At 37.6% G+C, this 22,305-nt stretch overlaps 1 protein-coding gene across 3 annotated transcripts in view; it reads left to right on the forward strand.

The window, feature by feature from the left end:
* LOC122792986 (diacylglycerol kinase beta-like) overlaps positions 1 to 22,305 on the forward strand; it is a 4,078,579-nt gene that overhangs the window by 3,903,504 nt on the left and 152,770 nt on the right. For all 3 annotated transcript variants that reach the window (XM_044060599.1, XM_044060600.1, XM_044060601.1), the window contains one exon: positions 19,770 to 19,890. In XM_044060599.1, the coding sequence (XP_043916534.1) occupies positions 19,770 to 19,890 (121 nt within the window). The remainder of the gene's footprint in view (positions 1 to 19,769; positions 19,891 to 22,305) is intronic.

The following is a 22,305-nucleotide window of genomic DNA, read 5'->3' on the forward strand; positions in this document are numbered from 1 at the left end:
TGAGAAGAAGAAGAAAAAGAAACCACAGATTTATAGACACTGTAGATTAATAGATATTCAAAAGCGACCAAGTCTGAAGATCAATCTTTCCTTGCCAGTGCCTTCTCAGAGGCCACACCTCCTTTCTTTCCTTGCCAGTGCCTTCTCAGAGGCCACACCTCCTTTCTTTAGTAGGACCATACTGCTCAATCCCAGAGTAAATTTGTGGATACCCATCCAGTCATCTAGGGGTAGTTTAAAGGAAGACAGTGAGCTACACTGACGCATCTTTTGTGTAATGGTGTATAACTTGAGAGTGATAAAGAGGGAAGAGAACTGGACCCAGTACAGAACCCTTGGGAACTCTAAAGGAGATGTGTGACATTGCCAAAAGTGAATTGTTTGCTTTTACTTGAAAATGCATTTAATGTAAGAAGTTAATGAACCAATTCATTCAGTTGTCACCAATATTAAATTAAAACAATTGCTTAACGAGGAAACAATGATCACAAAATCAAAGACTTTTTCATATCTACAAACACAAGACTATTTAGAAGCCATTTTAACAAGGATCATGACTGAAAATGATCACATGAGTTATCTGATTAAAGTTAGGTACCACAATGACACAAAGTTCACACAATTCTGATGTAAAAACATAATCCTACTAAATAAAATGTTCAACTATCCATGAAGTGTACATAAACATCACACAGCTTTCTATCAGACCTGAACAACAGCAGTCTAGGCCACTCTAGAAAAGAAAGATAAGGCTGTTAAAGAAAACCACAGCACATATCTGGACACAGGCTCTTGTTAGTCTAGTGGCATTGACACTAGCACAGTATGCTGGAGGTCTTGAGTTTGAGTCTCAAATGTACCCTTTCACGTCTGTGATTCTAACAATGGCTAAATAGAATGACTTCTCTGTATTTGTGTATGTTTGTAATTTGACCTTCTCCACCATGCTTAGGGGTTCCTAACTAAAAGGTTAAAGGTCTTAAGAGAAAAATCAACACCTATCTGTCCAGAGTTTGCCTATCATTCATTGAGGCACTGTTTTTCAACTCTCCATTCATCAAAGGTACGTTTTTAAAAAGGGAGTTAAACAAAAATAAATGAATAAAATAAACCAGAAAAAATATGTGGGGGCTCTGCTCAACCACCTCCTAAATAATATATGTCACCTCCGCAGTCGCACCACAATAGAGAAAAGAGGAAAAAATTAAGAGTGCTCAACCAGTTCTCACAATTCATCTCACAGTGGTGAAACTCAAAGTGACATTGAACTTTCAAAATTAAACTCCCCATTGAAAATAAAACAGCAACAACTCATAAGTAGCCTCTACCTACAAGCTATTCTTGGTCCAGCAGCAGTGACAGCAGCATATCATGCTGGGAGGCTTGGATTCAAGTCCCAGATGAGAGCTAATATTATTCTTTGACTTCTGTGATTCTAACAGTGCAAAAGCAGAGGTGTGTGTATGTGCTTAATCCCCATGCTAGCAATTTCCTGGAGAAAAGAAAAGGAAAAGGGTCTTATGGGAAAACTCAACACCTATCTATCCAAAGGCTCTTATTGGTCCAGCAGCAATGACGCTAGCATGGTATGCTGGTGGTCTTGAGCCTGAGTCCCAAATTAGAGCTTTTATGTTATCCTTTAATTCTATGATTCTAGCAGTGCATAAGCAGATGGTAGAAGGCTTTCTCTCTATATTTATGTGTGTATTTCTAATTTAATCAATTCTCTTGGTACATATAAACATAAATGTAACAGTAGATGCAAAATTGTTTTTATTTATTTATTCATTCATTCATTTATTTTTTGCAGGTGAGCTGAAACCATCCCCCATATTTTTGCTAATTATTTGTACTAACCCTGAGTGGCCGCAGTGGTGCAGCGGTTAGCATTGCTGCCTCACAGGAAGAGGTTCTCCAGTCGATCCTCCGCTGGGGTGCCTTCTGTGCGGAGTCTGCATGTCCTCCCTGTGGTCGTGTGGGTTTCCTCCGGGTGCTGCGGTTTCCTCCAACATCCCAAAGACATGCTGTAGGTGGATTGGACACTCTAAATTGGCCTTAGGCATGAGTGTGTGTATGTGTGTGCCTTCTGTGGACGGTTGGGCACCGGGCTGGCAACTCAACACCGTAAAACTCCACTGCCAATCATGAGCAGACAGGTGATCTGCTGTGGCGACCCCAACCAGGAAAAGCCGAAAGAAGAAGAAGAATGTACTAACCCTGAGATCATACAGTGTCAAAGAAAGAGCATATTTCCCAATCCCAAGAATTGTACAATCTCGCACACTTGACTAAATTGACCATTTGTTCATATGAGATTTGGGAGACATAAATTGAAAAGTGAATATTTAAACAGCACACAGTGATTGAAAATGCAGATTCATTTAATGACATGGGTATATGCTTAGATCCAGCTTTGAGTTTTTCTAATCACATCAGTCAATTGGTTAATGATAGTTATAGGACTATAAGTTATAGAAAACTATAGGTTGCATAAAACAATTTATAAGGTCTAGGAAATCAGAAATGATTAAGTCATTGTTTATTATATTAGACACAAACTTAAGTATGGAATAACAATATGAAAACTTTATAAGAAAACAAGCATGAGTAAACTGGAAAGAGTACAGTGGAGATATACCAAGGGCATCCATGGATGTGAAAATTGAAGTTATTAAGAAAGACTAAAACATCTGAACTTGTACAGTGTCTCATATTGATATTTTAGAGGAGACTTTAGTCAGATATACAAGGCATTTAGAGACAACTACCTCTGGGAATGTTTGGGGTTATCAAAAATTAGTAGAGAATCATCAGATAACATATGTTGAAAAGTGAACTAGTTGGTTCTCTGAGAGAGCAGGTGATGCATAGAATGATCTGCCAAATTACATTAAAGCAAGCACTAGCTTAGATATTTTTTTTAAAATAGCCTGAACATTTATTATGAGAACTACTATTTTGATATATTAGCAGGCTAGAAGAGTATTAAAGCCAGTTCTTGAAATATATGTATGCATAGTTGTATGTATGTGTGTACTTGTTTGTGTATTTGACCAAATTTCTTTGAATAAAGCGAAATCAACCAAACCTAGAATCGACAAAATTCATTATAGATAAGTAGATAGATCGATAGATAGATAGGTGGATATAGATAAGTATATGAATATAGTAGAAACTCTAGACCATAACTGCATGTGCCCTGCTGTCAGACAAGTTTGGTAGCTAGTTGGGACTATATCTGGTTAAAATATGGTGGGAGCAAAGCTTCAGTTTAGAGTTGGCAAAAAAACTCAATACTTTGCATTTAACACATTACAGCAAACATAAGCTCAGAAGGCTATAAATATACTTATGGCTGTTGTTAATTATCTGTTGAGCTTATGTTTCAAACAGGGACTCTCCTGACACGTGCTTGAAAAGAGAGAATTGTACATGATAGCAAATTTGATAGATGGTAACAGCTTGCTAGAAATTCAAAACGGGGAAAAAAACAAGAGTAAAGAATTTGTAAAAGGAGAGAGAATTTCTCACAAATTTAGGAAAAGCAGTCTCACAGGAGCAGAACTAAGACATAAGAAGCAATTGGTTCAGTAGTTATTTAGATGAGAAGGTGAAGGCCAACCTAAAATTTCTTAAGAAACTTTCTACTCATTTTTATAGCCAGTTATTCTATGTCCAGGGTCAGGAGAAAACGGGGTCATTTCAGTGTAGCAGAACTGAGAGGCCCAGAGACTAATAGAGAGAGCAAAGATCTTTTAAGGATCTTATACCTTATGCAGAAGCTGTGTTAGGAATTCCATAGCATTAGACCCAGCAGGGTCTCCATGATGAGGTTAGGCAAAGGGAATTTCTCAGGAAGTTACAACTTCTTAAATTCTCTAAAAAAATTAAAGCTACAAAACATGTTCTTGTGAATACATGAGACATGCATTGTCGTGACTTTGGGTGTGCAAAGGGAAGAAGCCCCCAACTGTGACACAGAAGGCTTGAGCTTCAGTAGTGGTATGGACTCTGGTAAAGCCAGGTGACTGACATTGGGAGTGATTAACTAACACCAACTTGTGCATCCTGGGGACAGAGAATAGTGGTTTCCTGGTCATCTTGCTACATAGCAAGTGGAGGCTGGCAGGCATATTCAGTGGGGTGATGTGGGCTTTTTGTCATAGGCCAGTGAAGGTGGCTGTCATAGACATGCATGTGGGTATATGCACATGTCACAGGAGGGTGTAGGGGTCCCTTGTGGCAATGTATGCACTTACATTAGCCACTAGGGGAGTGGGTTAGGGCTTTAAATCAGAAAGGTATTTATGGCTGCCAGTATGACAACCTCTTTGTCTCTCACCTCACAAAGAATGAATGAGCCAGGAACAGCTCTCACCCTGTGAGGAACTAAAGGGACAATGGTAGATGATTAGAAGTCAGAAAAGCACCTGAATAAATACATAAACAAGCAAACAAATAAATAAATGAGGAGTGGATTGATAAGACATTTAACATTTTAAATCATGATAAAGTCTCAGAACTTTTATTTATTTGCTGCCAAGACCCAGTCCAGAGATAAAGTAAAAAGAGCATTAGCTAACAAAAAGTTTACATATATTTTACGAAAGATAAACATGAATTTGAAATGATATTTGTTATGGTAAATACAAAATAAAATTGTGTTGAGAAACTGAGCATTCAACAGAGTGAGCTGCTTCCATTATAAACATATACATATACATACATTTATATATATATATATATATATATATATATATATATATACACGTGTGTATACATGTTAAAAATAATAAATCTTAAAGTATTGTCTGTTCCATAATAAAGAAATTCATTGAGCATATTAATGATAAAAAGAGATGCCAGCCAGTAAATGTATCACTCTTCCCACCTTTAAATGTCAAAAAAAAAAACAAGCTTGTACTGGCATATTGAAAGCTTAAGAATATAATTAAACTAACTATAGCTTATTTATTTCTATATTATATATTTATGACATATGATATTTCTATGTCAGCTAACCCTAAAAGATGGAATAAAAAGAAACAAACAGTGCTTCCTCGAATGGCACACTTCAGCTTATGTATTCTGATGGCTTCCGAGACAACACTTGCAGTTATAATGGCAGTCCTGATATTCAATGGAGCTCTCAAAAATAAGTTAAAAGCTCACTGATCTCACAGAGGGCGATGTTAAAAGATAGTGCACATGGAGTAAGTCCTTTCCAAATGCTCTGAAACTCAGAACCAGATGAATGATATGTTGAGGAGAGTCTCCTTGAATGAATCTATGTTAGAAAGGTTGCAGTTAAAACTTCAAGACTTAGGAGGTCATGCATGTAGAAAAGATTTTGCAGTTTGAAGGTACACTTGAACGAATCCAAAAAGCAAAACTGAATGAGGCAGCCAAAACACGACAATAAGAAGCCGACCGTTTATTCAAAATGAAATAATGAAGTAATAAAATAATAAAAACAGACAAAATCAAAGACTTGGTATTCAATAAGCGCTTTCATATTCAAAAGGAATGCTTCTTCAGACTGTTGACTATTAACTTCATTGATTTTCCTTAAATACTTTAGCATTTCATTGTCAAACCAATCCTCTTTCTACCAATTCATCAAAAATCTGACATATGAACATTAATTTATCTTTGAATCTAGAATATACTCACTTAAAAATATATAAATGTACAATATATATATATATATATATATATATATATATATATATATATATATATACATACACATATATATATATATATATATATATATATATATATTTAATGTTTGAGGTCTTTGGCTGATAAAAAGGGTCTCAGATTTTTGATGAATTATGATATTATATGTAGACAGATGTTTTTAGGACAAGGTCATTATATGTGTTCATAAGTCTTTTAAGTTCTGTTCATATATATACTTTTCTTTTGATTGTTTATATAGCTTTTAATATAGGCAGTCTTATATGCATTGTCACATAGATATGACAGATATTTCTGCATTTTATTTTATTTACATATGCATTTTTTTGTAAGTATGAGATGATTTTTGTATATTACTATACCACATTACAACATAATTGCAAGTTCTTTTAAAAATGTTTCAAAAATGTTCGATTAATTATAGCAATCATTATATTTTTATGCAACTATTTAATATTTATGAGGTAGAAAGATGATTGGTTTGACAATGAAATTCTAAAGTATTTAAGGAAAATCAATGAAGTTAATAGTCAACAGTCTGAAGAAGCATTCCTTTTGAATATGAAAGCGCTTATTGAATACCAAGTCTTTGATTTTGTCTGTTTTTATTATTTTATTACTTCATTATTTCATTTTGAATAAACGGTCAGCTTCTTATTGTCGTGTTTTGACTGCCTCATTCAGTTTTGCTTTTTGGATTCTATGGACAGTTGCTGCAGCTGAGGAGCCTCACCCTTGTCTAGGGATTTCATTTCAGTTTGTTACACTTGAACGAATGGTACAAAGTGACTGTGTAGCCTACATACTCCTCCCCAGGCTGAACCCATTTCTCCCCTTCTCACACTCTCTTCCTGTTCCCCACTTTCACTATATCTCTGTGCTTACTGAATACCTTACTTACTCCCATCCTCACCCTCTCTCCCCCTACTCTACACTTTCACTATATCTCTGTGCTTACTGAATACCTTACTTACTCCCATCATCACCCTCTCTCCCCCTACTCTACACTTTCACTATATCTCTGTGCTTACTGAATACATTACTTACTCCCATTGACACCCTCTCTCCCCCTACTCTACACTTTCACTATATCTCTGTGCTTACTGAATACCTTACTTACTCCCATCCTCACCCTCTCTCCCCCTACTCTACACTTTCACTATATCTCTGTGCTTACTGAATACCTTACTTACTCCCATCCTCACCCTCTCTCCCCCTACTCTACACATTCACTATATCTCTGTGCTTACTGAATACCTTACTTACTCCCATCCTCACCCTCTCTCCCCTACTCTACACATTCACTATATCTCTGTGCTTACTGAATACCTTACTTACTCCCATCATCACCCTCTCTCCCCCTACTCTACACTTTCACTATATCTCTGTGCTTACTGAATACATTACTTACTCCCATTGACACCCTCTCTCCCCCTACTCTACACTTTCACTATATCTCTGTGCTTACTGAATACCTTACTTACTCCCATCCTCACCCTCTCTCCCCCTACTCTACACTTTCACTATATCTCTGTGCTTACTGAATACCTTACTTACTCCCATCCTCACCCTCTCTCCCCTACTCTACACTTTCACTATATCTCTGTGCTAACTAAATACCTTACTTACTCCCATCCTCACCCTCTCTCCCCCTACTCTACACTTTCACTATATCACTGTGCTTACTGAATACCTTACTTACTCCCATCCTCACCCTCTCTCCCCCTACTCTACACTTTCACTATATCTCTGTGCTTACTGAATACCTTACTTACTCCCATCCTCACCCTCTCTCCCCCTACTCTACACTTTCACTATATCTCTGTGCTTACTGAATACCTTACTTACTCCCATCCTCACCCTCTCTCCCCCTACTCTACACTTTCACTATATCTCTGTGCTTACTGAATACCTTACTTACTCCCATCCTCACCCTCTCTCCCCCTACTCTACACTTTCACTATATCTCTGTGCTTACTGAATACCTTACTTACTCCCATCCTCACCCTCTCTCCCCCTACTCTACACTTTCACTATATCTCTATGCTTACTGAATACCTTACTTACTCCCATCCTCACCCTCTCTCCCCTACTCTAAATGTTCACTGTATCTCTATGCTTACTGAATACCTTACTTACTCCCATCCTCACCCTCTCTCCCCCTACTCTACACTTTCACTATATCTCTGTGCTTACTGAATACCTTACTTACTCCCATCCTCACCCTCTCTCCCCCTACTCTCCACGTTCACTATATCTCTATGCTTACTGAATACCTTACTTACTCCCATCCTCACCCTCTCTCCCCCTACTCTCCACGTTCACTATATCTCTATGCTTACTGAATACCTTACTTACTCCCATCCTCACCCTCTCTCCCCCTACTCTCCACGTTCACTATATCTCTATGCTTACTGAATACCTTACTTACTCCCATCCTCACCCTCTCTCCCCCTACTCTCCACGTTCACTATATCTCTATGCTTACTGAATACCTTACTTACTCCCATCCTCACCCTCTCTCCCCTACTCTAAACGTTCACTATATCTCTATATTTACTGAATACCTTACTTACTCCCATCCTCACCCTCTCTCCCCCTACTCTCCACGTTCACTGTATCTCTATGCTTACTGAATACCTTACTTACTCCCATCCTCACCCTCTCACCCCTACTCTCCACTTTCACTATATCTCTGTGCTTACTGAATACCTTACTTACTCCCATCCTCACCCTCTCTCCCCCTACTCTACACTTTCACTATATCTCTGTGCTTACTGAATACCTTACTTACTCCCATCCTCACCCTCTCTCCCCCTACTCTACGCATTCACTATATCTCTATGCTTACTGAATACCTTACTTACTCCCATCCTCACCCTCTCTCCCCCTACTCTACACATTCACTATATCTCTGTGCTTACTGAATACCTTACTTACTCCCATCCTCACCCTCTCTCCCCCTACTCTACACATTCACTATATCTCTGTGCTTACTGAATACCTTACTTACTCCCATCCTCACCCTCTCTCCCCCTACTCTACACTTTCACTATATCTCTGTGCTTACTGAATACCTTACTTACTCCCATCCTCACCCTCTCTCCCCCTACTCTACACTTTCACTATATCTCTGTGCTAACTAAATACCTTACTTACTCCCATCCTCACCCTCTCTCCCCCTACTCTACACTTTCACTATATCACTGTGCTTACTGAATACCTTACTTACTCCCATCCTCACCCTCTCTCCCCCTACTCTACACATTCACTATATCTCTGTGCTAACTGAATACCTTACTTACTCCCATCCTCACCCTCTCTCCCCCTACTCTACACTTTCACTATATCTCTATGCTAACTGAATACCTTACTTACTCCCATCCTCACCCTCTCTCCCCCTACTCTACACTTTCACTATATCTCTGTGCTTACTGAATACCTTACTTACTCCCATCCTCACCCTCTCTCCCCCCTACTCTACACTTTCACTATATCTCTGTGCTTACTGAATACCTTACTTACTCCCATCCTCACCCTCTCTCCCCCTACTCTACACTTTCACTATATCTCTGTGCTTACTGAATACCTTACTTACTCCCATCCTCACCATCTCTCCCCCTACTCTACACTTTCACTATATCTCTGTGCTTACTGAATACCTTACTTACTCCCATCATCACCCTCTCTCCCCCTACTCTACACTTTCACTATATCTCTGTGCTTACTGAATACCTTACTTACTCCCATTGACACCCTCTCTCCCCCTACTCTACACTTTCAATATATCTCTGTTTGCTTACTGACCCGATGTGATAAGTAACATTAAGCATAACAATTTACAGTAACAAACCGACATCTCTGTGACACTACTCCATTGTATATTAAGCTATTATATCTCTGAAACTCTACTCCACTGAATAATTTCTTGTTACTGTGTAACTGCCAAAATATGTGTTACTAAGTGATCCTGTTAGTTTTATTACTAACTTGAACTGTGATAATATGTTATTATGTGATTTATTACTATCATTTCTCTGATTGTTTCACTATTGTTTTAAATACTGACTATGTTGTTATTATGTGGAGCTTTTCTCCCCGGGTTTCATATGAAAATGGGCAAATTTGCCCAGTTGGACTTTTCCGGTAAACAAATGTTAAATAAATAAAATAAAATAAAATAAATGGGTGAAATTGCTGGTGGAACAGACCAGCATTCAAGCACAGGGCTTATTGAGAGCACATAGAATGTTTATCCCTACAGCTGCATGAAAATAAGACCGTGCCCAGATGTGATAAGATTTGCCAGTTATCTGTTAAAAGAGAAAGTCCAAGTGAAACCATGGGCTCCATGAGAAGTGTTTAAAATTGACTAAAAATGAAACAGTCGGAGAACTGTCAGCAGAGCTCTTACAGTAGAACTTTTAAGTAAAGGAAACTCCACTAGGAAATATTGACAACTGAAAATAAAGTTATATGGTAAAGACATTACAGTCATTTCTACAGCAAAATGTATGACGATGATATTCAGAGATGAGCAAATGCTTGTGTGTTAAGAAAGGACATCCATTAGGAATGAAGGATACTATGAACATCTAAATAAAATGATGATATACTGACATGTCTGCAAAACTTTGAGTTGGCAAAAATACAGTCATGTCAAGCATTCCCTTCTAGATGTATGCCTGGGACAGAATAAGACCTATTTACTGTGGGGTTTTATGTGAGCTGGGGACTTTTAACACTTTAATGTCATTTTGTTGACTTTTCATTCTTCCTTCACTGGCTAACAATGAATGGCTAGATCTGCCTCCAGTAAACTGAATCCTAATAGAGACATGCTTCGTCTTTGGAAGTAATGCACCCTAAAGTTGTAAATAGTTCTATGATGTTAGTTTCATGTTGAAATGATTTATTATTTGATAAATTGTCCTGTTGCTTAGCTTACAAGAAAAATGGTGCTTATTTATTCTGGTGTACCTTAACAATCACTGTGGGAGGGTGATATTAGTAAAAGTAGGCCTCGGTTAACCCTAACAGAGTGAGAAGAGATATCTTGAGTTTACTGACATGGAAGTAAGATAGCATTTTCTATCCTGGAACATAAATGACTTCTAGTCCTCCATTAAAGGTGCCAAGAAATCCATTTAGTAAGAAGAGCAAAGTCTGTATTTGTGCTGTTTCAGGAGACTCAGTTAGTTAACAAAGGGCATTTGAAACTTGATAGATTTGGTTATGGCAGAATAGTAAAGTCTATAAAAGTTATGAAAAGGGTAGAAGATGGATTTCTCCATATTAATGAGGAAAGGCTTATCCTTTCAGGTGAAAGGAGAACTGCAAGATAATGCTAGTAGGTATATAGTATGTAAGGGATGGCCAGATGGTTTTCAGATCACCTTAACTGGGGTCTGCATAGCATCCGGTAAGAAGCAAGAAAGACGGCAGCATGTTTTCTTAGAAACTGGATGGCCTTTGGAGAAGGCCGCACAATAAGTGGGGAGATTGGAATACAAGTTGTATGGGAGTTCACATGACAGAAAGGCCAAAGAGGTTAAAGAATTTCAGCTCTGGGGAATTTCTGTGCTCAAAAGATTGAGAACTTGAGGTTTATTGACATAGCCAGGATAACATCAACAGGTGAGTCTGGCTATGTGCGCAACTCACACTAATATAGCTCATTTAGGGATGCGAGTACGTAGTTAGCCAGTGTACCACAGGAGCAGTAACTGTCACAGATCAATCTCATGTAATTAAAAACTTAGCTAGACAAATTAACAAAACATATTCGATTAGATGTCATTTTTTTAAGACAGAGACATTTCGGAATTTGTAACAATCCTATTACCCTAACCTAGTTAAATTATGTTAAGAATATTTAAATAATGGCACTGAGTACTAGGACTTAAAACAATGCTAAGGAGAGATTTAGCTTCCTGTGCTAGATATAAGAGGAGAAATAAAGATGAACAAATGCATATTTCAAAGCAAACGCACAGGGATTTAATGAAAATCCCTTCACCAGGGGATGATAATTGAAAAATCAATTTTATAGAGGCATCTTCTACATTAGATTTCTTGATAATAATAAATAACAAAATACACTGTATGCATTCAAAGTAAAGACTTTTCTTTTTCTAGTGCTGCTCAAAAGACCCTAGCAGTTAGACTTAGAAGTCAGATAGCTGGGGGCCTAATTAATCCCTTAAGTGGCCCACAACTCTGGCAAGTTAGAGACTTAGAGAGTTAAGATGTTCCGACATTCTAATCCTGAATGGCCTGGATGTCTGTCCCACATAAAATGCAGAACAGGAACATGTGGCCAAATAAACCCCCTAATCCGTACCACAATTGCCAAAACATTTTATCTGATATACCCTACTAGTATTTCTTCTAGAACATTCTTTGGTTTTAAGCACATGTGTACAGAATGAGCAGTGCCCGTCAATTTATCCCCAGTTAATGTGGCTTGTTGACCAAAACCAATTTTCCTAAATCCAGTTTTGAAATGATTAAAATATGAGCCCAAATTCCGGACCCTACGGTACGAGAATAAACACTCTGGAGGTAGTATCCAGGCTAGCTCCTGGTTAGCCAAATGGATGTTCCAATTATTCTTAATAACATTCCTAGTGGCATTGATGTTCCTTCCATAAGTTGTCACAAGCCTAATCACCCCCTGTTCTGTACCTGATCTCGCCTGATATTCCAATAATTTGGCTCTGTCTTATTCCTGAGCCCAATTGCTGGCTGTCCTAACATACCCTGACTTATATCCATGTTTGCGGAACCTTTTTATGAGGTCCTGTTGATGATATTCGTAGGTACCTTGATCTGAACAAATCCTCCTCACTCTCAAAAATTGAGATTTGGGTATATTTCTGATGATATGATGGGGATGTAGACTAGTAGCCTCCAATAAACTATTATATTGGGGGTATTTATAAAACACTTGAGTAGATAATGCATGATCAAAATTATGTGTTATTCGGACATCCAAAAAATGGATTTCCTGATCATGCATATTAATTTAAACTCCACCCCCCCCCATTTGTTCTCATTTAGATATTGGACAAACTGTCGTAAATATGTAACATCACCCTGCCAAATCAACCAACAATCGTCAAGGTACCTACACCAAAAATCCATCTCCCCTAAATAGATATTATGTGATGGGTCATGGATAAGAAATTCTTCTAGGTACCCCATAAAAAAGACCACATAAATGGGGGCAAAGGAAGTGCCCTTTGCAGTTCCTTGTGTTTGTCAGAAGTAGTCTGCTTGAAGATAAAACACATTCTTAGTTAGTATATGTTCAGCCATACAGATTAACAAAGTGTTGAAGCTGGGTGGATAGATGTCCACCTTGTCAAGCTAATATTTTAAAGCCTCCAGTCCAGCCCAGTGGGGGATATTTGTATAGAGAGTGGAAACATCTAATGTGCACATCATCCAACCCAGCTCCAACTGTGAATCAGACAAATTCTGGAGAAACTGGGTGATGTCTTTAAGTCTGGCACAGACCATATTAATAGAGGCTATAAGTACTGTGTAAGAAATACTGAAAGGGGTTCAGTCAATGAATCCCTACCAGATACTATAGGTTTTCCTGGTGGTTTCTCCAAACATTTGTGAATTTTAAGTAGCAGATAAAAAATCTGCCTCTGAGGGTCATCCACCACCAGTTGTTATTTTGTTCCCTTATCAATAATGCCCTCCTCCACAGCTAGTTCTAAAAAGGAATCTATTTCACTCTTGAACTGCATGGTAGGATCAAATGGCATTGACATATAGTATCTGGAATCATGTAACTGTCTATAAGCCTCATTCAAATAATAATGCATGTCCATGACCATCACCGCTCCTCCTTTGTCCGCAGATATAATAACAATATTAGAATTATTTTTCAAATTTGTTAATGCCTGTTGTTCCTGCGCAGATAAATTATGGCCTAACACACGAGAATCACTCAATTTGAAATGCAAATCTTTGAGACAAGATTCCTGAAAGACAGAAACAAATTTATCCATTGGAGATTGAAAATTGGATTTACGAAACCAAAAATCCATACTCATCCAACTATTATCTTGTCCACCAAAAAATAGTTTTAAATTTAGCAGATGACAAAATGCAAATACATCATTAACTACAGCGTCTTCATTCACTAAGAAGCCAGAAACATATGATAGTCCTTTATTCAGTACTTGTGATTCCACATCAGTCAGGTCAACAGAAAAGATATTGTGCATATTAAAAACTACCGTTATTTGAGGTATAAGAACCTATAACAATGTTTCCACATTTTTCACGATTTCTATGTTTTCTACCACCCCTCTAGATTTTTTATGTACTGGGGACCCCTGAGTGAGTACTTGTTCAATTTCAGTAGAAGACGAATCCTCCCCTGACGTACTACTATAATCTGTGTTAGATTGCTTTAAGATCGAACTGGGTCTCTTCTTCCTAAGCTTCCCTACACCAGGCTGCCCATCAAAAAATTTGACCATTTTTCTAGGTCCGAATGGTTTACCCTTATCATAATCTGTCAAATCCCTTTGAAATTTCTGAAGTTTTTTTGTTTTTTAAGGTTTTTTCCAAGGATAACAAATCCTGGGACAGTTTGGTCAAACATAACTTATACTGGGGTTGTCCATCAAAGGTTTTCACTTCCTCACAAATTTGTTTGATCTCATTAGTGTTGGCCACTATAACACGTTCATAGCAGGAAGACAAAACATTAACAAAAGACATCGTAGCTTGTTGCTGAACAGATGCCCATTCTTCCATTAATAAATCATCTGGCACACTAACAAAGGGTTGTGTTCAAATTCTTAATCCCCTCGGTGTAATATTTTTGGCTTGATATGCCTGAAATAATTTTAAGTGCCAGACATTAGTCCTGAGTGAGGACATGCTTTTGGTGAGCTTTCCAAGCAAATCCCTACAAATATTGTTCGGGTCCCTTATATTGCTATCCATGCTTTCGTTATGATCCATAAGCCCAAAAACATGCAAGTCATCCTTATCAGATGACAATCCTTGTAAAATGGACACCAAATCCATAATCACATAGATACAACAACTATTATGTGTAAAAAGTTGGCAAACAGTACTTAATACCCCCTTACCACTTCAAGATGATATATGCAATAACAAAGTTATTAATAAAACATATCCACATCACAGTGTAAATAGATCCAGTTTCAACTATGTACACTGCAACTTGAGATATAACCAGAGACAACATAACAAGACAATTGCCCTATAATAAATCAGTGCCAAATATAAAATATTAAATTTGCAATAACTAAAGTAGTACCAATATTATTGTACAGAACTGTTAGGTGTAATACAGCATAAACAGATGTATCAAAAAATGCATCTAGTCTGAAAAGTCAAAAAGTGCCAAAACACGATTCAAATCAAAACATCATATTCAGGTTCTCCCCTTTTGGATATTAAACATATTCATAAATAACAGTATTGTTGCATAATCTGTATCAAAGACCCATACATGCGCAAAATTTAGAAAATGATTCTGACCACAATAATGGAATGGAAAACCATAACTGTGGCAAAAACCAAAATCTGTAATGCTAATAAACTAGTCCCAAACTTCTGAACTAGATAATGAACACTCCCATATAATCCGTATAGGTCATTTGAATCAGCTTCAACAAAAAAACACAAATTGACCAATTTGTTCAAAATGGAGACTGCAAGCAATTCGAACAAGGGAATATTCATATGATTAAATGCAACAGCCCATAAATCAGGGCTGCACCTACAAATAGTTTCAACAAAGAATAGAAATATCCAAGGTGAAAACGCACCTAATGTAATACAAATATATACTCCCAGTCCAAAATTAGTTTAGTAAACTGAAATCACATATCAAGAGATAAACCCAAATACATAGAACATTCATAAAGTTCTTCAAATAGGAAAAAAAAATTTAACCGACCCAAAAGGCCGTTTAAAATACTCTTCGCTGTTCGAAATCAATACACATATTCATGAGTGGCCAAGAACCCAACTGTTCAGCCCCACACCATGAACAATACCTTGTTTATACCAAAGACCTCTTCTCTACAAAAACTAGTGCCCTCGTTCCTACTACATAATTCCTACAACAAAAATCCTGATGTAAATCGTCTTCCTTGAAACAGTTGAGAATTGCTGTAACCATGACAGGCAGCATATGGGCTGTTGTTCTGTAAGTGTATGGACTACGGTATGAAATAGGAAGAAATATTAAGTGACTTCTCACATCAAGAGCAGGTGATACAAATGTTTATTCTTCTTTGTGTGTTACATGTCTTCCATCTCTTTCTGGATTACCTGCATGTGATTTTTTATAAAAAATTAAAGTCACAGATCACAAATTTTGTATCAGGGCAGCAAAAGCACAAGGTGTCATGGAAGAATTTGGTGCTATCTAAAGAATTTGCAGGTCCAGAAGTACAAAAAACATGGTGCTATATAACCATACTGCAATATTTAAGTGTTTCTGTGCTTTAATAGGAAATAATGTATGATTGGTGGGAAGATAATCATGTCAGAGAAAATGGCAGAGGGGATTCAAGAATTATGCAGCTAGATTTACAAAAAGAGGCAACTGAGAGGGGAAACAGGATCACCACCTGATGCTATCAGTAGTAAGGACAACCACCTCTTTTCTAAGTAGATTTAAGTTAGAGACTTGGAAAATAGAAATCCATAATATTAGGTTTTCCTCTGGACACCACAAGATAAAAGATCTCCTGAGCTGTTTCAGGAGAGCAGAAAGACTAATCCTTTGGGAACAGTGTCTTTGTGAGACAGGCCTATTAGAGTGGAATAGATTTAGGAGGAAGTTGGAATTTCAAGATGAGGATAAGTTACTTTACAAAGGAATAACCTTGGAGTGTCATAAAATTAAAATAGGCAAGTGTAACCTAGAAGATGGGCCTGAAATAGTAAAAATAATTGTTGACGTGTGATAAGGGTCCTTCAGTTCTCTACATTCTGTTGTCAGAATTTACAAGTTGTTAATCAGTTAGGATTTGAATGAAGCCATGAGATCATGGATAATATGGGAGCAAGATTTAAGTATCCCTATATAAGAAAGCAGCGATGCCACAATATTATGCAGATTTAATTTCTTTTGCTGGTAATGTTTACACAAATATGTCTCTATACTTTCAGAATTATATAGTATGCTCTTCAGTTCATAACCAAACACAAAACAAGGCACCAGACACAAGGAGGTTGAAAATCACAAAATTACACTGCGGTGAATGAAGCAAACAGCTGTTTAATCGCATAAACGCATCAGACTACCAAGAGTTTTCGTCCCTCGTGGACTTCATCTGATGATTCTTCAGTTCATATCCATAGTGTCGAAGATGTGAGGGGAAACCATTGGAGATTGGCAACACATTTTCATAATCTGTGAAAAACTTAGTGTTCTGGGTAGGTGTGCAAAATGTAGAAGATAAGCTTTAGCCTGACAGACTAGTACTAAATTAAAAAAAAAAAAATAGTCTTCTATTTTGCCTTTTCAGGTTGGGATAAAGCAGGAAAAGAACTCCTACATGTATTGATGGTGTTTGCTAAAAAGAATGTTACAAGGAACTGGATGAGTAAATGCTCCTCTAAGCCGTTGGACCTTAGTGTAGTCATGCACAATATACAAAGGCAAGAGATAAGAAGAGCAAGTAGATACAGGTCTCTGAAAATTAATGAAAGATGGTCATTATAGCTAAAGGTATTTAACCAACCCCCCAAATGAAATCTTACCCACTTGATAATGAGGCCGTATTTAGAGACAGTATTAAATCTGATGTGAAACTCTAGAGCAAGTTTGAGTTTTATATTTATTTGCTATGTTATATATTTTTTGTTTGTTTCTTTGTAAAGTTTATGGTTATAAAGAATGTTACTGTGATGATGATCAGCATATGTCAGCTGGATACTAGTACAGTGAAGACCTCCAGGCAAAGATTTCATAAGAGCGGTGAGAATTAGCACCCCTTATACAACTGATTCAGGGTTTCAGTGCTTATAATCTGCACTGGTTCACAGCTTTGAGGGAACTGTGGGGTGGTAAAGAAATATATTGCTGGTTAGTTATGTTTACTGGAGAGTCAATACATTTCTGTTTTTTTTTTTAATAAAAATTTATAAAAGGTATGCAATTTTAAAATGTGAACATGTAACAGATAGGATTCTGGCTGCATCATGGCCACTGGATTGCTGGGATTAGCATGAAGAATAGATTAGAGTTCCAACTCCATTGTTATACCAAAGCAACAGTATGTCCCTTTGGAATACCTTGTTGTGGTTTGATGGATGTTGTGTGTTTGGTCAAAAGGAGATTCTGGTAAATGTCATTTCATTGAAGAGAACCAAGTGAAACATAATTTGTTTAAAAAAAAACAAAGAAAATCTCTGGCTTGACAATATTATGTGGGGAAGAGCTTCCCACATAGTATGCGCAGATAAAGGCACCCCCACCCACTTAATTACAAGTAACTATGTCACTACATTACAGGGGAAAAATGTCAGTCCATTGATTCCACTATTTTGGAAAGCTTAATATTGGCTAGCTGAGTCGGAGCAAAACTGTGCAACAAAATTTGCTTCAGGCAAAAATATAACTACTGATTATGGCAAACAATTTTAAATGTTTGCTTCTGAATTGTATTAATTTGGGATGCCCTGTAAGCTAGGATGATGGACCAAATAAAATCTGTTATTAGCCAATTGGGAAGCAGAAATTTTGCTGGCCATTTCACACTGATATTTTAATCATATCTACAGAAAATGTGGCCTTGAGCAGCTGCTTCCACATCTTGTGATAAATGTCTGTGATTTCTGATTAAAAGAAATGATAAAAGACAAATGTCTATTCTTTTTTTTTTTTTGGATGACTCCAAATTAATTATAGCCAGGGAAACCATGGACAGCGTAAAATTGTTCTTAGATGGTGAAAGTTGTCATTCATCACACTTAATTCATTACCCTATAGTGAATTTTTGAGAATATCATTATTAAGTAGTAATAATGACATTTTGTGGGAAGAACTAAAAAAGATGTGTGCTCATTTTTTTAAGTAGGGGTTATGATCAATGTATAATGGAAAAGGCTTTAAATAGATGGGTGAATGACAATGAAAGGCAAAAAGGTAAAAATGATAATATTTTGTATGATATGAAGAAATAAAGTAATAGGCAAGTTTATTTTGTAACAATATATAACATGATGACAGAGGAAATATTTAAGGTGGTTAAATATTATTGGGAATACTTACTGAAAGATATAAAGTTAAGATATATTACCATATAGGCCTGCATTGTCTTTAAAGAAAGAGAGAAGTATAAGAGAGATGGTTATCCATAGTAATTTTGAGTTTCCAAAACTAGTGAAGACAAAGACATGTGGAAAATGTTCTGTTAGCCAATATATAGTGCCTTATTTTGAAAAGATTAATGATGTAACATATGCCCCCAGGCAATGTGTAAGTTGTAATACCATAGGTGTGATCTATGCACTGAGATGCTCTTGCAATCTTTTGTATATAGGTGAAACGAAAAGGCCGTTTAAAAATAAGGATGCAAGAGCATCTAAGAGATATCAAAAATAAGAGAATGGAAAGTCCTGTAGCACATCAGTATATGTTATGCCACATTGGTATGAGTGATTGTTTAAAAGGCATGATTTTGGAAACTGCTAATGGATGTGATGAAACAGAAGTAAAGAAAAGATTATTGTACAAGGAGACAGTATGCATTTTGAAATGGTAGCTAATGGGTTAAACCTTAAATGTAATTGGAAGGTGTTCCTGTGACCAGTTGATTTTAATGGTATTTTAATGAATGAATGAATGAATGAATGAATGAATGTGTTGATTGATGTATATAATAGTTAATGTGTGTAACTTGTTATCTCCTGAAGACACATCAAAGTTACTGTGTTTCACTGGTTTCGTTGTTTTCCTCTCTGTGGTGGTATTTCTTGTATTTTTCATTGGTTTTGTTGTACATATAAAATTGTTCATAACCTGCTTTGTGTTTGTTTTTTGACAGACCTCAGTGATCAGCTGCTAGAAGTAGTTGGCTTGGAAGGTGCCATGGAAATGGGTCAGATCTACACAGGATTAAAAAGTGCTGGAAAGCGACTGGCACAGTGCTCTTGTGTCACTATTAGGTACGTTTGAATATGTTCCTTATAATAAAAACATTAACTATTAAAACTTACCAGAAACTTCATCAGTATAACCACAAATGATTGATATGCATTTATGTAAAGGGTGGACCTACTCGGAAACCATAGAAAACATATCTGTAATACAAGCCCCTCAGCATTATTCTAGGTGCCCAGTACCATTTTATAATTCATTATTCCCCAAAATGACCTTATGGAGTCTGCCAGATTATGGTGATTTTTTTTTCAGTCTGTTCTTCATTCCTCTTTGTGTTCCTGTACTAGAAACTCTAAACAACACAATTTCAAGTTTATTTGCCTCTGCAGTTAATTACGAATGCAGATGTTAAAGGTGTTGTCTTTCCATCCATCCCAACCTGTGGGTTGTCAGCTCAGAATAGGATACAACACTGATACCTTCAGAATCTTCAGTTTTGGAGCTGTACCTTTTCTACCCATAACTCCCTGCTCTGACTCTCCTCAGATCTTGTTTGCCACCATCACCAACAGATCATGGTTCAAGAACTCCTGTGGATAAGTGAACTATTCTTTCTATTCATCTTGCATTATTGCCTTCACTCTCATAGGAACACTGTCCAGTTTGGTCTTACTCTAGTTTTTGAAGTCTTCTTGTAGGTTAGAGTTGGTGCAATTGGGTTTTCATCATCTTAGTATTTCTTTATAGTTTAGTGTAATTAGGTTAGGCGTTTAGGTGTATTTAAAAAAAAAAGTCTTTCTTTAACTTTCTCTTGTGTGTGATTAGGTAGTAGTAGTTATAGTTGGTGGTTAGTATATACGCTTTTAGGCAGTATTAGTAGTTATAGTTGTGCTAGTTTTAGAGTTGGTAATTAGTGTTTGTAATTGTTTGATATTTGTAGATTTTCTTGTTTTAGAATGCATAAATCCACTTTGAGGTTCAAAAAGTGCATTATGTGTGGATTCAGGCTACCCCCACAAGACATCTATGATCTTCTTGTTTATTGTTTAGGTGTGGCACACCTAACTGTCAAGTGCCAGGCCTGTGCCACATTTAGTGCCAGAGCATCGTCAGACAGTAGGGCCAAGATCATTATGAAAGGCCTTCTCCAGCTCTCAGACACTTCTGCCTTTCTTTGCCTGGTAAGAAGCAGGAAAAAAAAAGAAAGAGTCAAGGAAACAGAGTCTCCCAGGCCCAAGACCAAGGACAAGGAAGAGGACAAATGCTCTTACCCTCTACCACTGAGGCTAGCTGGACCTGAAGATTCATTGATCTTTGGCTACTCTCTCTTCCACTCCTTCAGGACCTTTTGTGCCATTTCTGCTCTGATTGTCCTTGACTGCAGGCCAAGATTCAGAATCCTCTAATTATTCCAGCCTTAGTATCCCTAGCCCCTTCCCTTCCTTTCCTAGGATCCTTCTGCTTCTTTGGCCAGGGTCCCTTTCTCTTTTGTCCCATTATCCTGTCAAAATTCTTTTCAGGACTGTCTCCTTCTCTCACTCATATCTGAGCTTCTCCCTTATGGATCTGAAGCTCAGATCTAATGTCCAAGAAAGTCCTTTCTGTGGCTTCTTTTAAGTCCATTAGGCCATTGGGAGCCTTAAACCATCCATTTTTGGAGCAGCTGATGCATTCCTTTCTTCAGGCTCATTTAGACGTATGGCTCATTTCTGGATCTTTGGCCTCAAGGCCTGAGTCTGTGGCTCCTTCTGTTCCAAGTCTACTTGTTCCTCCTCTTGTTCTTTTGGCTCTGGAGATCCTTGATCTGAAGGTCCAGCTGCTATGCCCACTGTTGGTGCCAATGGCATGGCTGCATCAGGCACTGGCATTGTCCTTGATGTTCTCTAGTCTGGATATGTCTGAGCAGAATGTGTCTTAGAGTCAAGGGATCTGGGTCAATGCCCCAGGGCTGGGGTCAGCATTCTGAGTTTTAGAGTCATCTCTTCCCTTTGTCCCTGGAGAGCTCAGTGCCAGTCTCAATATCAGAGCCAGTCAAGTCTTTGCCAAACACTGGGTTCTCTCTCAGATTTGAGGGATGCTGGTTCCAGCCATCTGGCTTTGGTCTTGACCTTTGATGTTGTAGAAAGGATCCTCTCCACTTGGAGACCTGAGCAGCTAGTTTGAATTAACACCATGGATACTGATCTCAATGAAGGGAAAAGGTCCCCATATATCTCACCACGAGAATGCCTTCTTTGGTGATTTGCTCAAATTATTAAAGCAGTATATGGAGTGGACAACTGAACCCCCTTTCCCATGGGAGTCATTGTTTTTTCTCAAGGCCTTCAGCATGGGCCCACCCACATATTGTGTGGTCCCCCCTCTGGATGCCCTAGCTGACCTGGCATCCCAGAGGGCCTGGAGAAAACCTGATATCATAGATGTATTCTCCAACAAAGTTTAGTTCTTCCAAAAACTAGACCCCATTGGAACAATGGTCC

The sequence above is a fragment of the Protopterus annectens genome, chromosome 2.part0 (assembly GCF_019279795.1).
Source record: "Protopterus annectens isolate FY-2018-M chromosome 2.part0, PAN1.0, whole genome shotgun sequence".
NCBI classification, from domain to species: Eukaryota; Metazoa; Chordata; order Ceratodontiformes; family Protopteridae; genus Protopterus; species Protopterus annectens.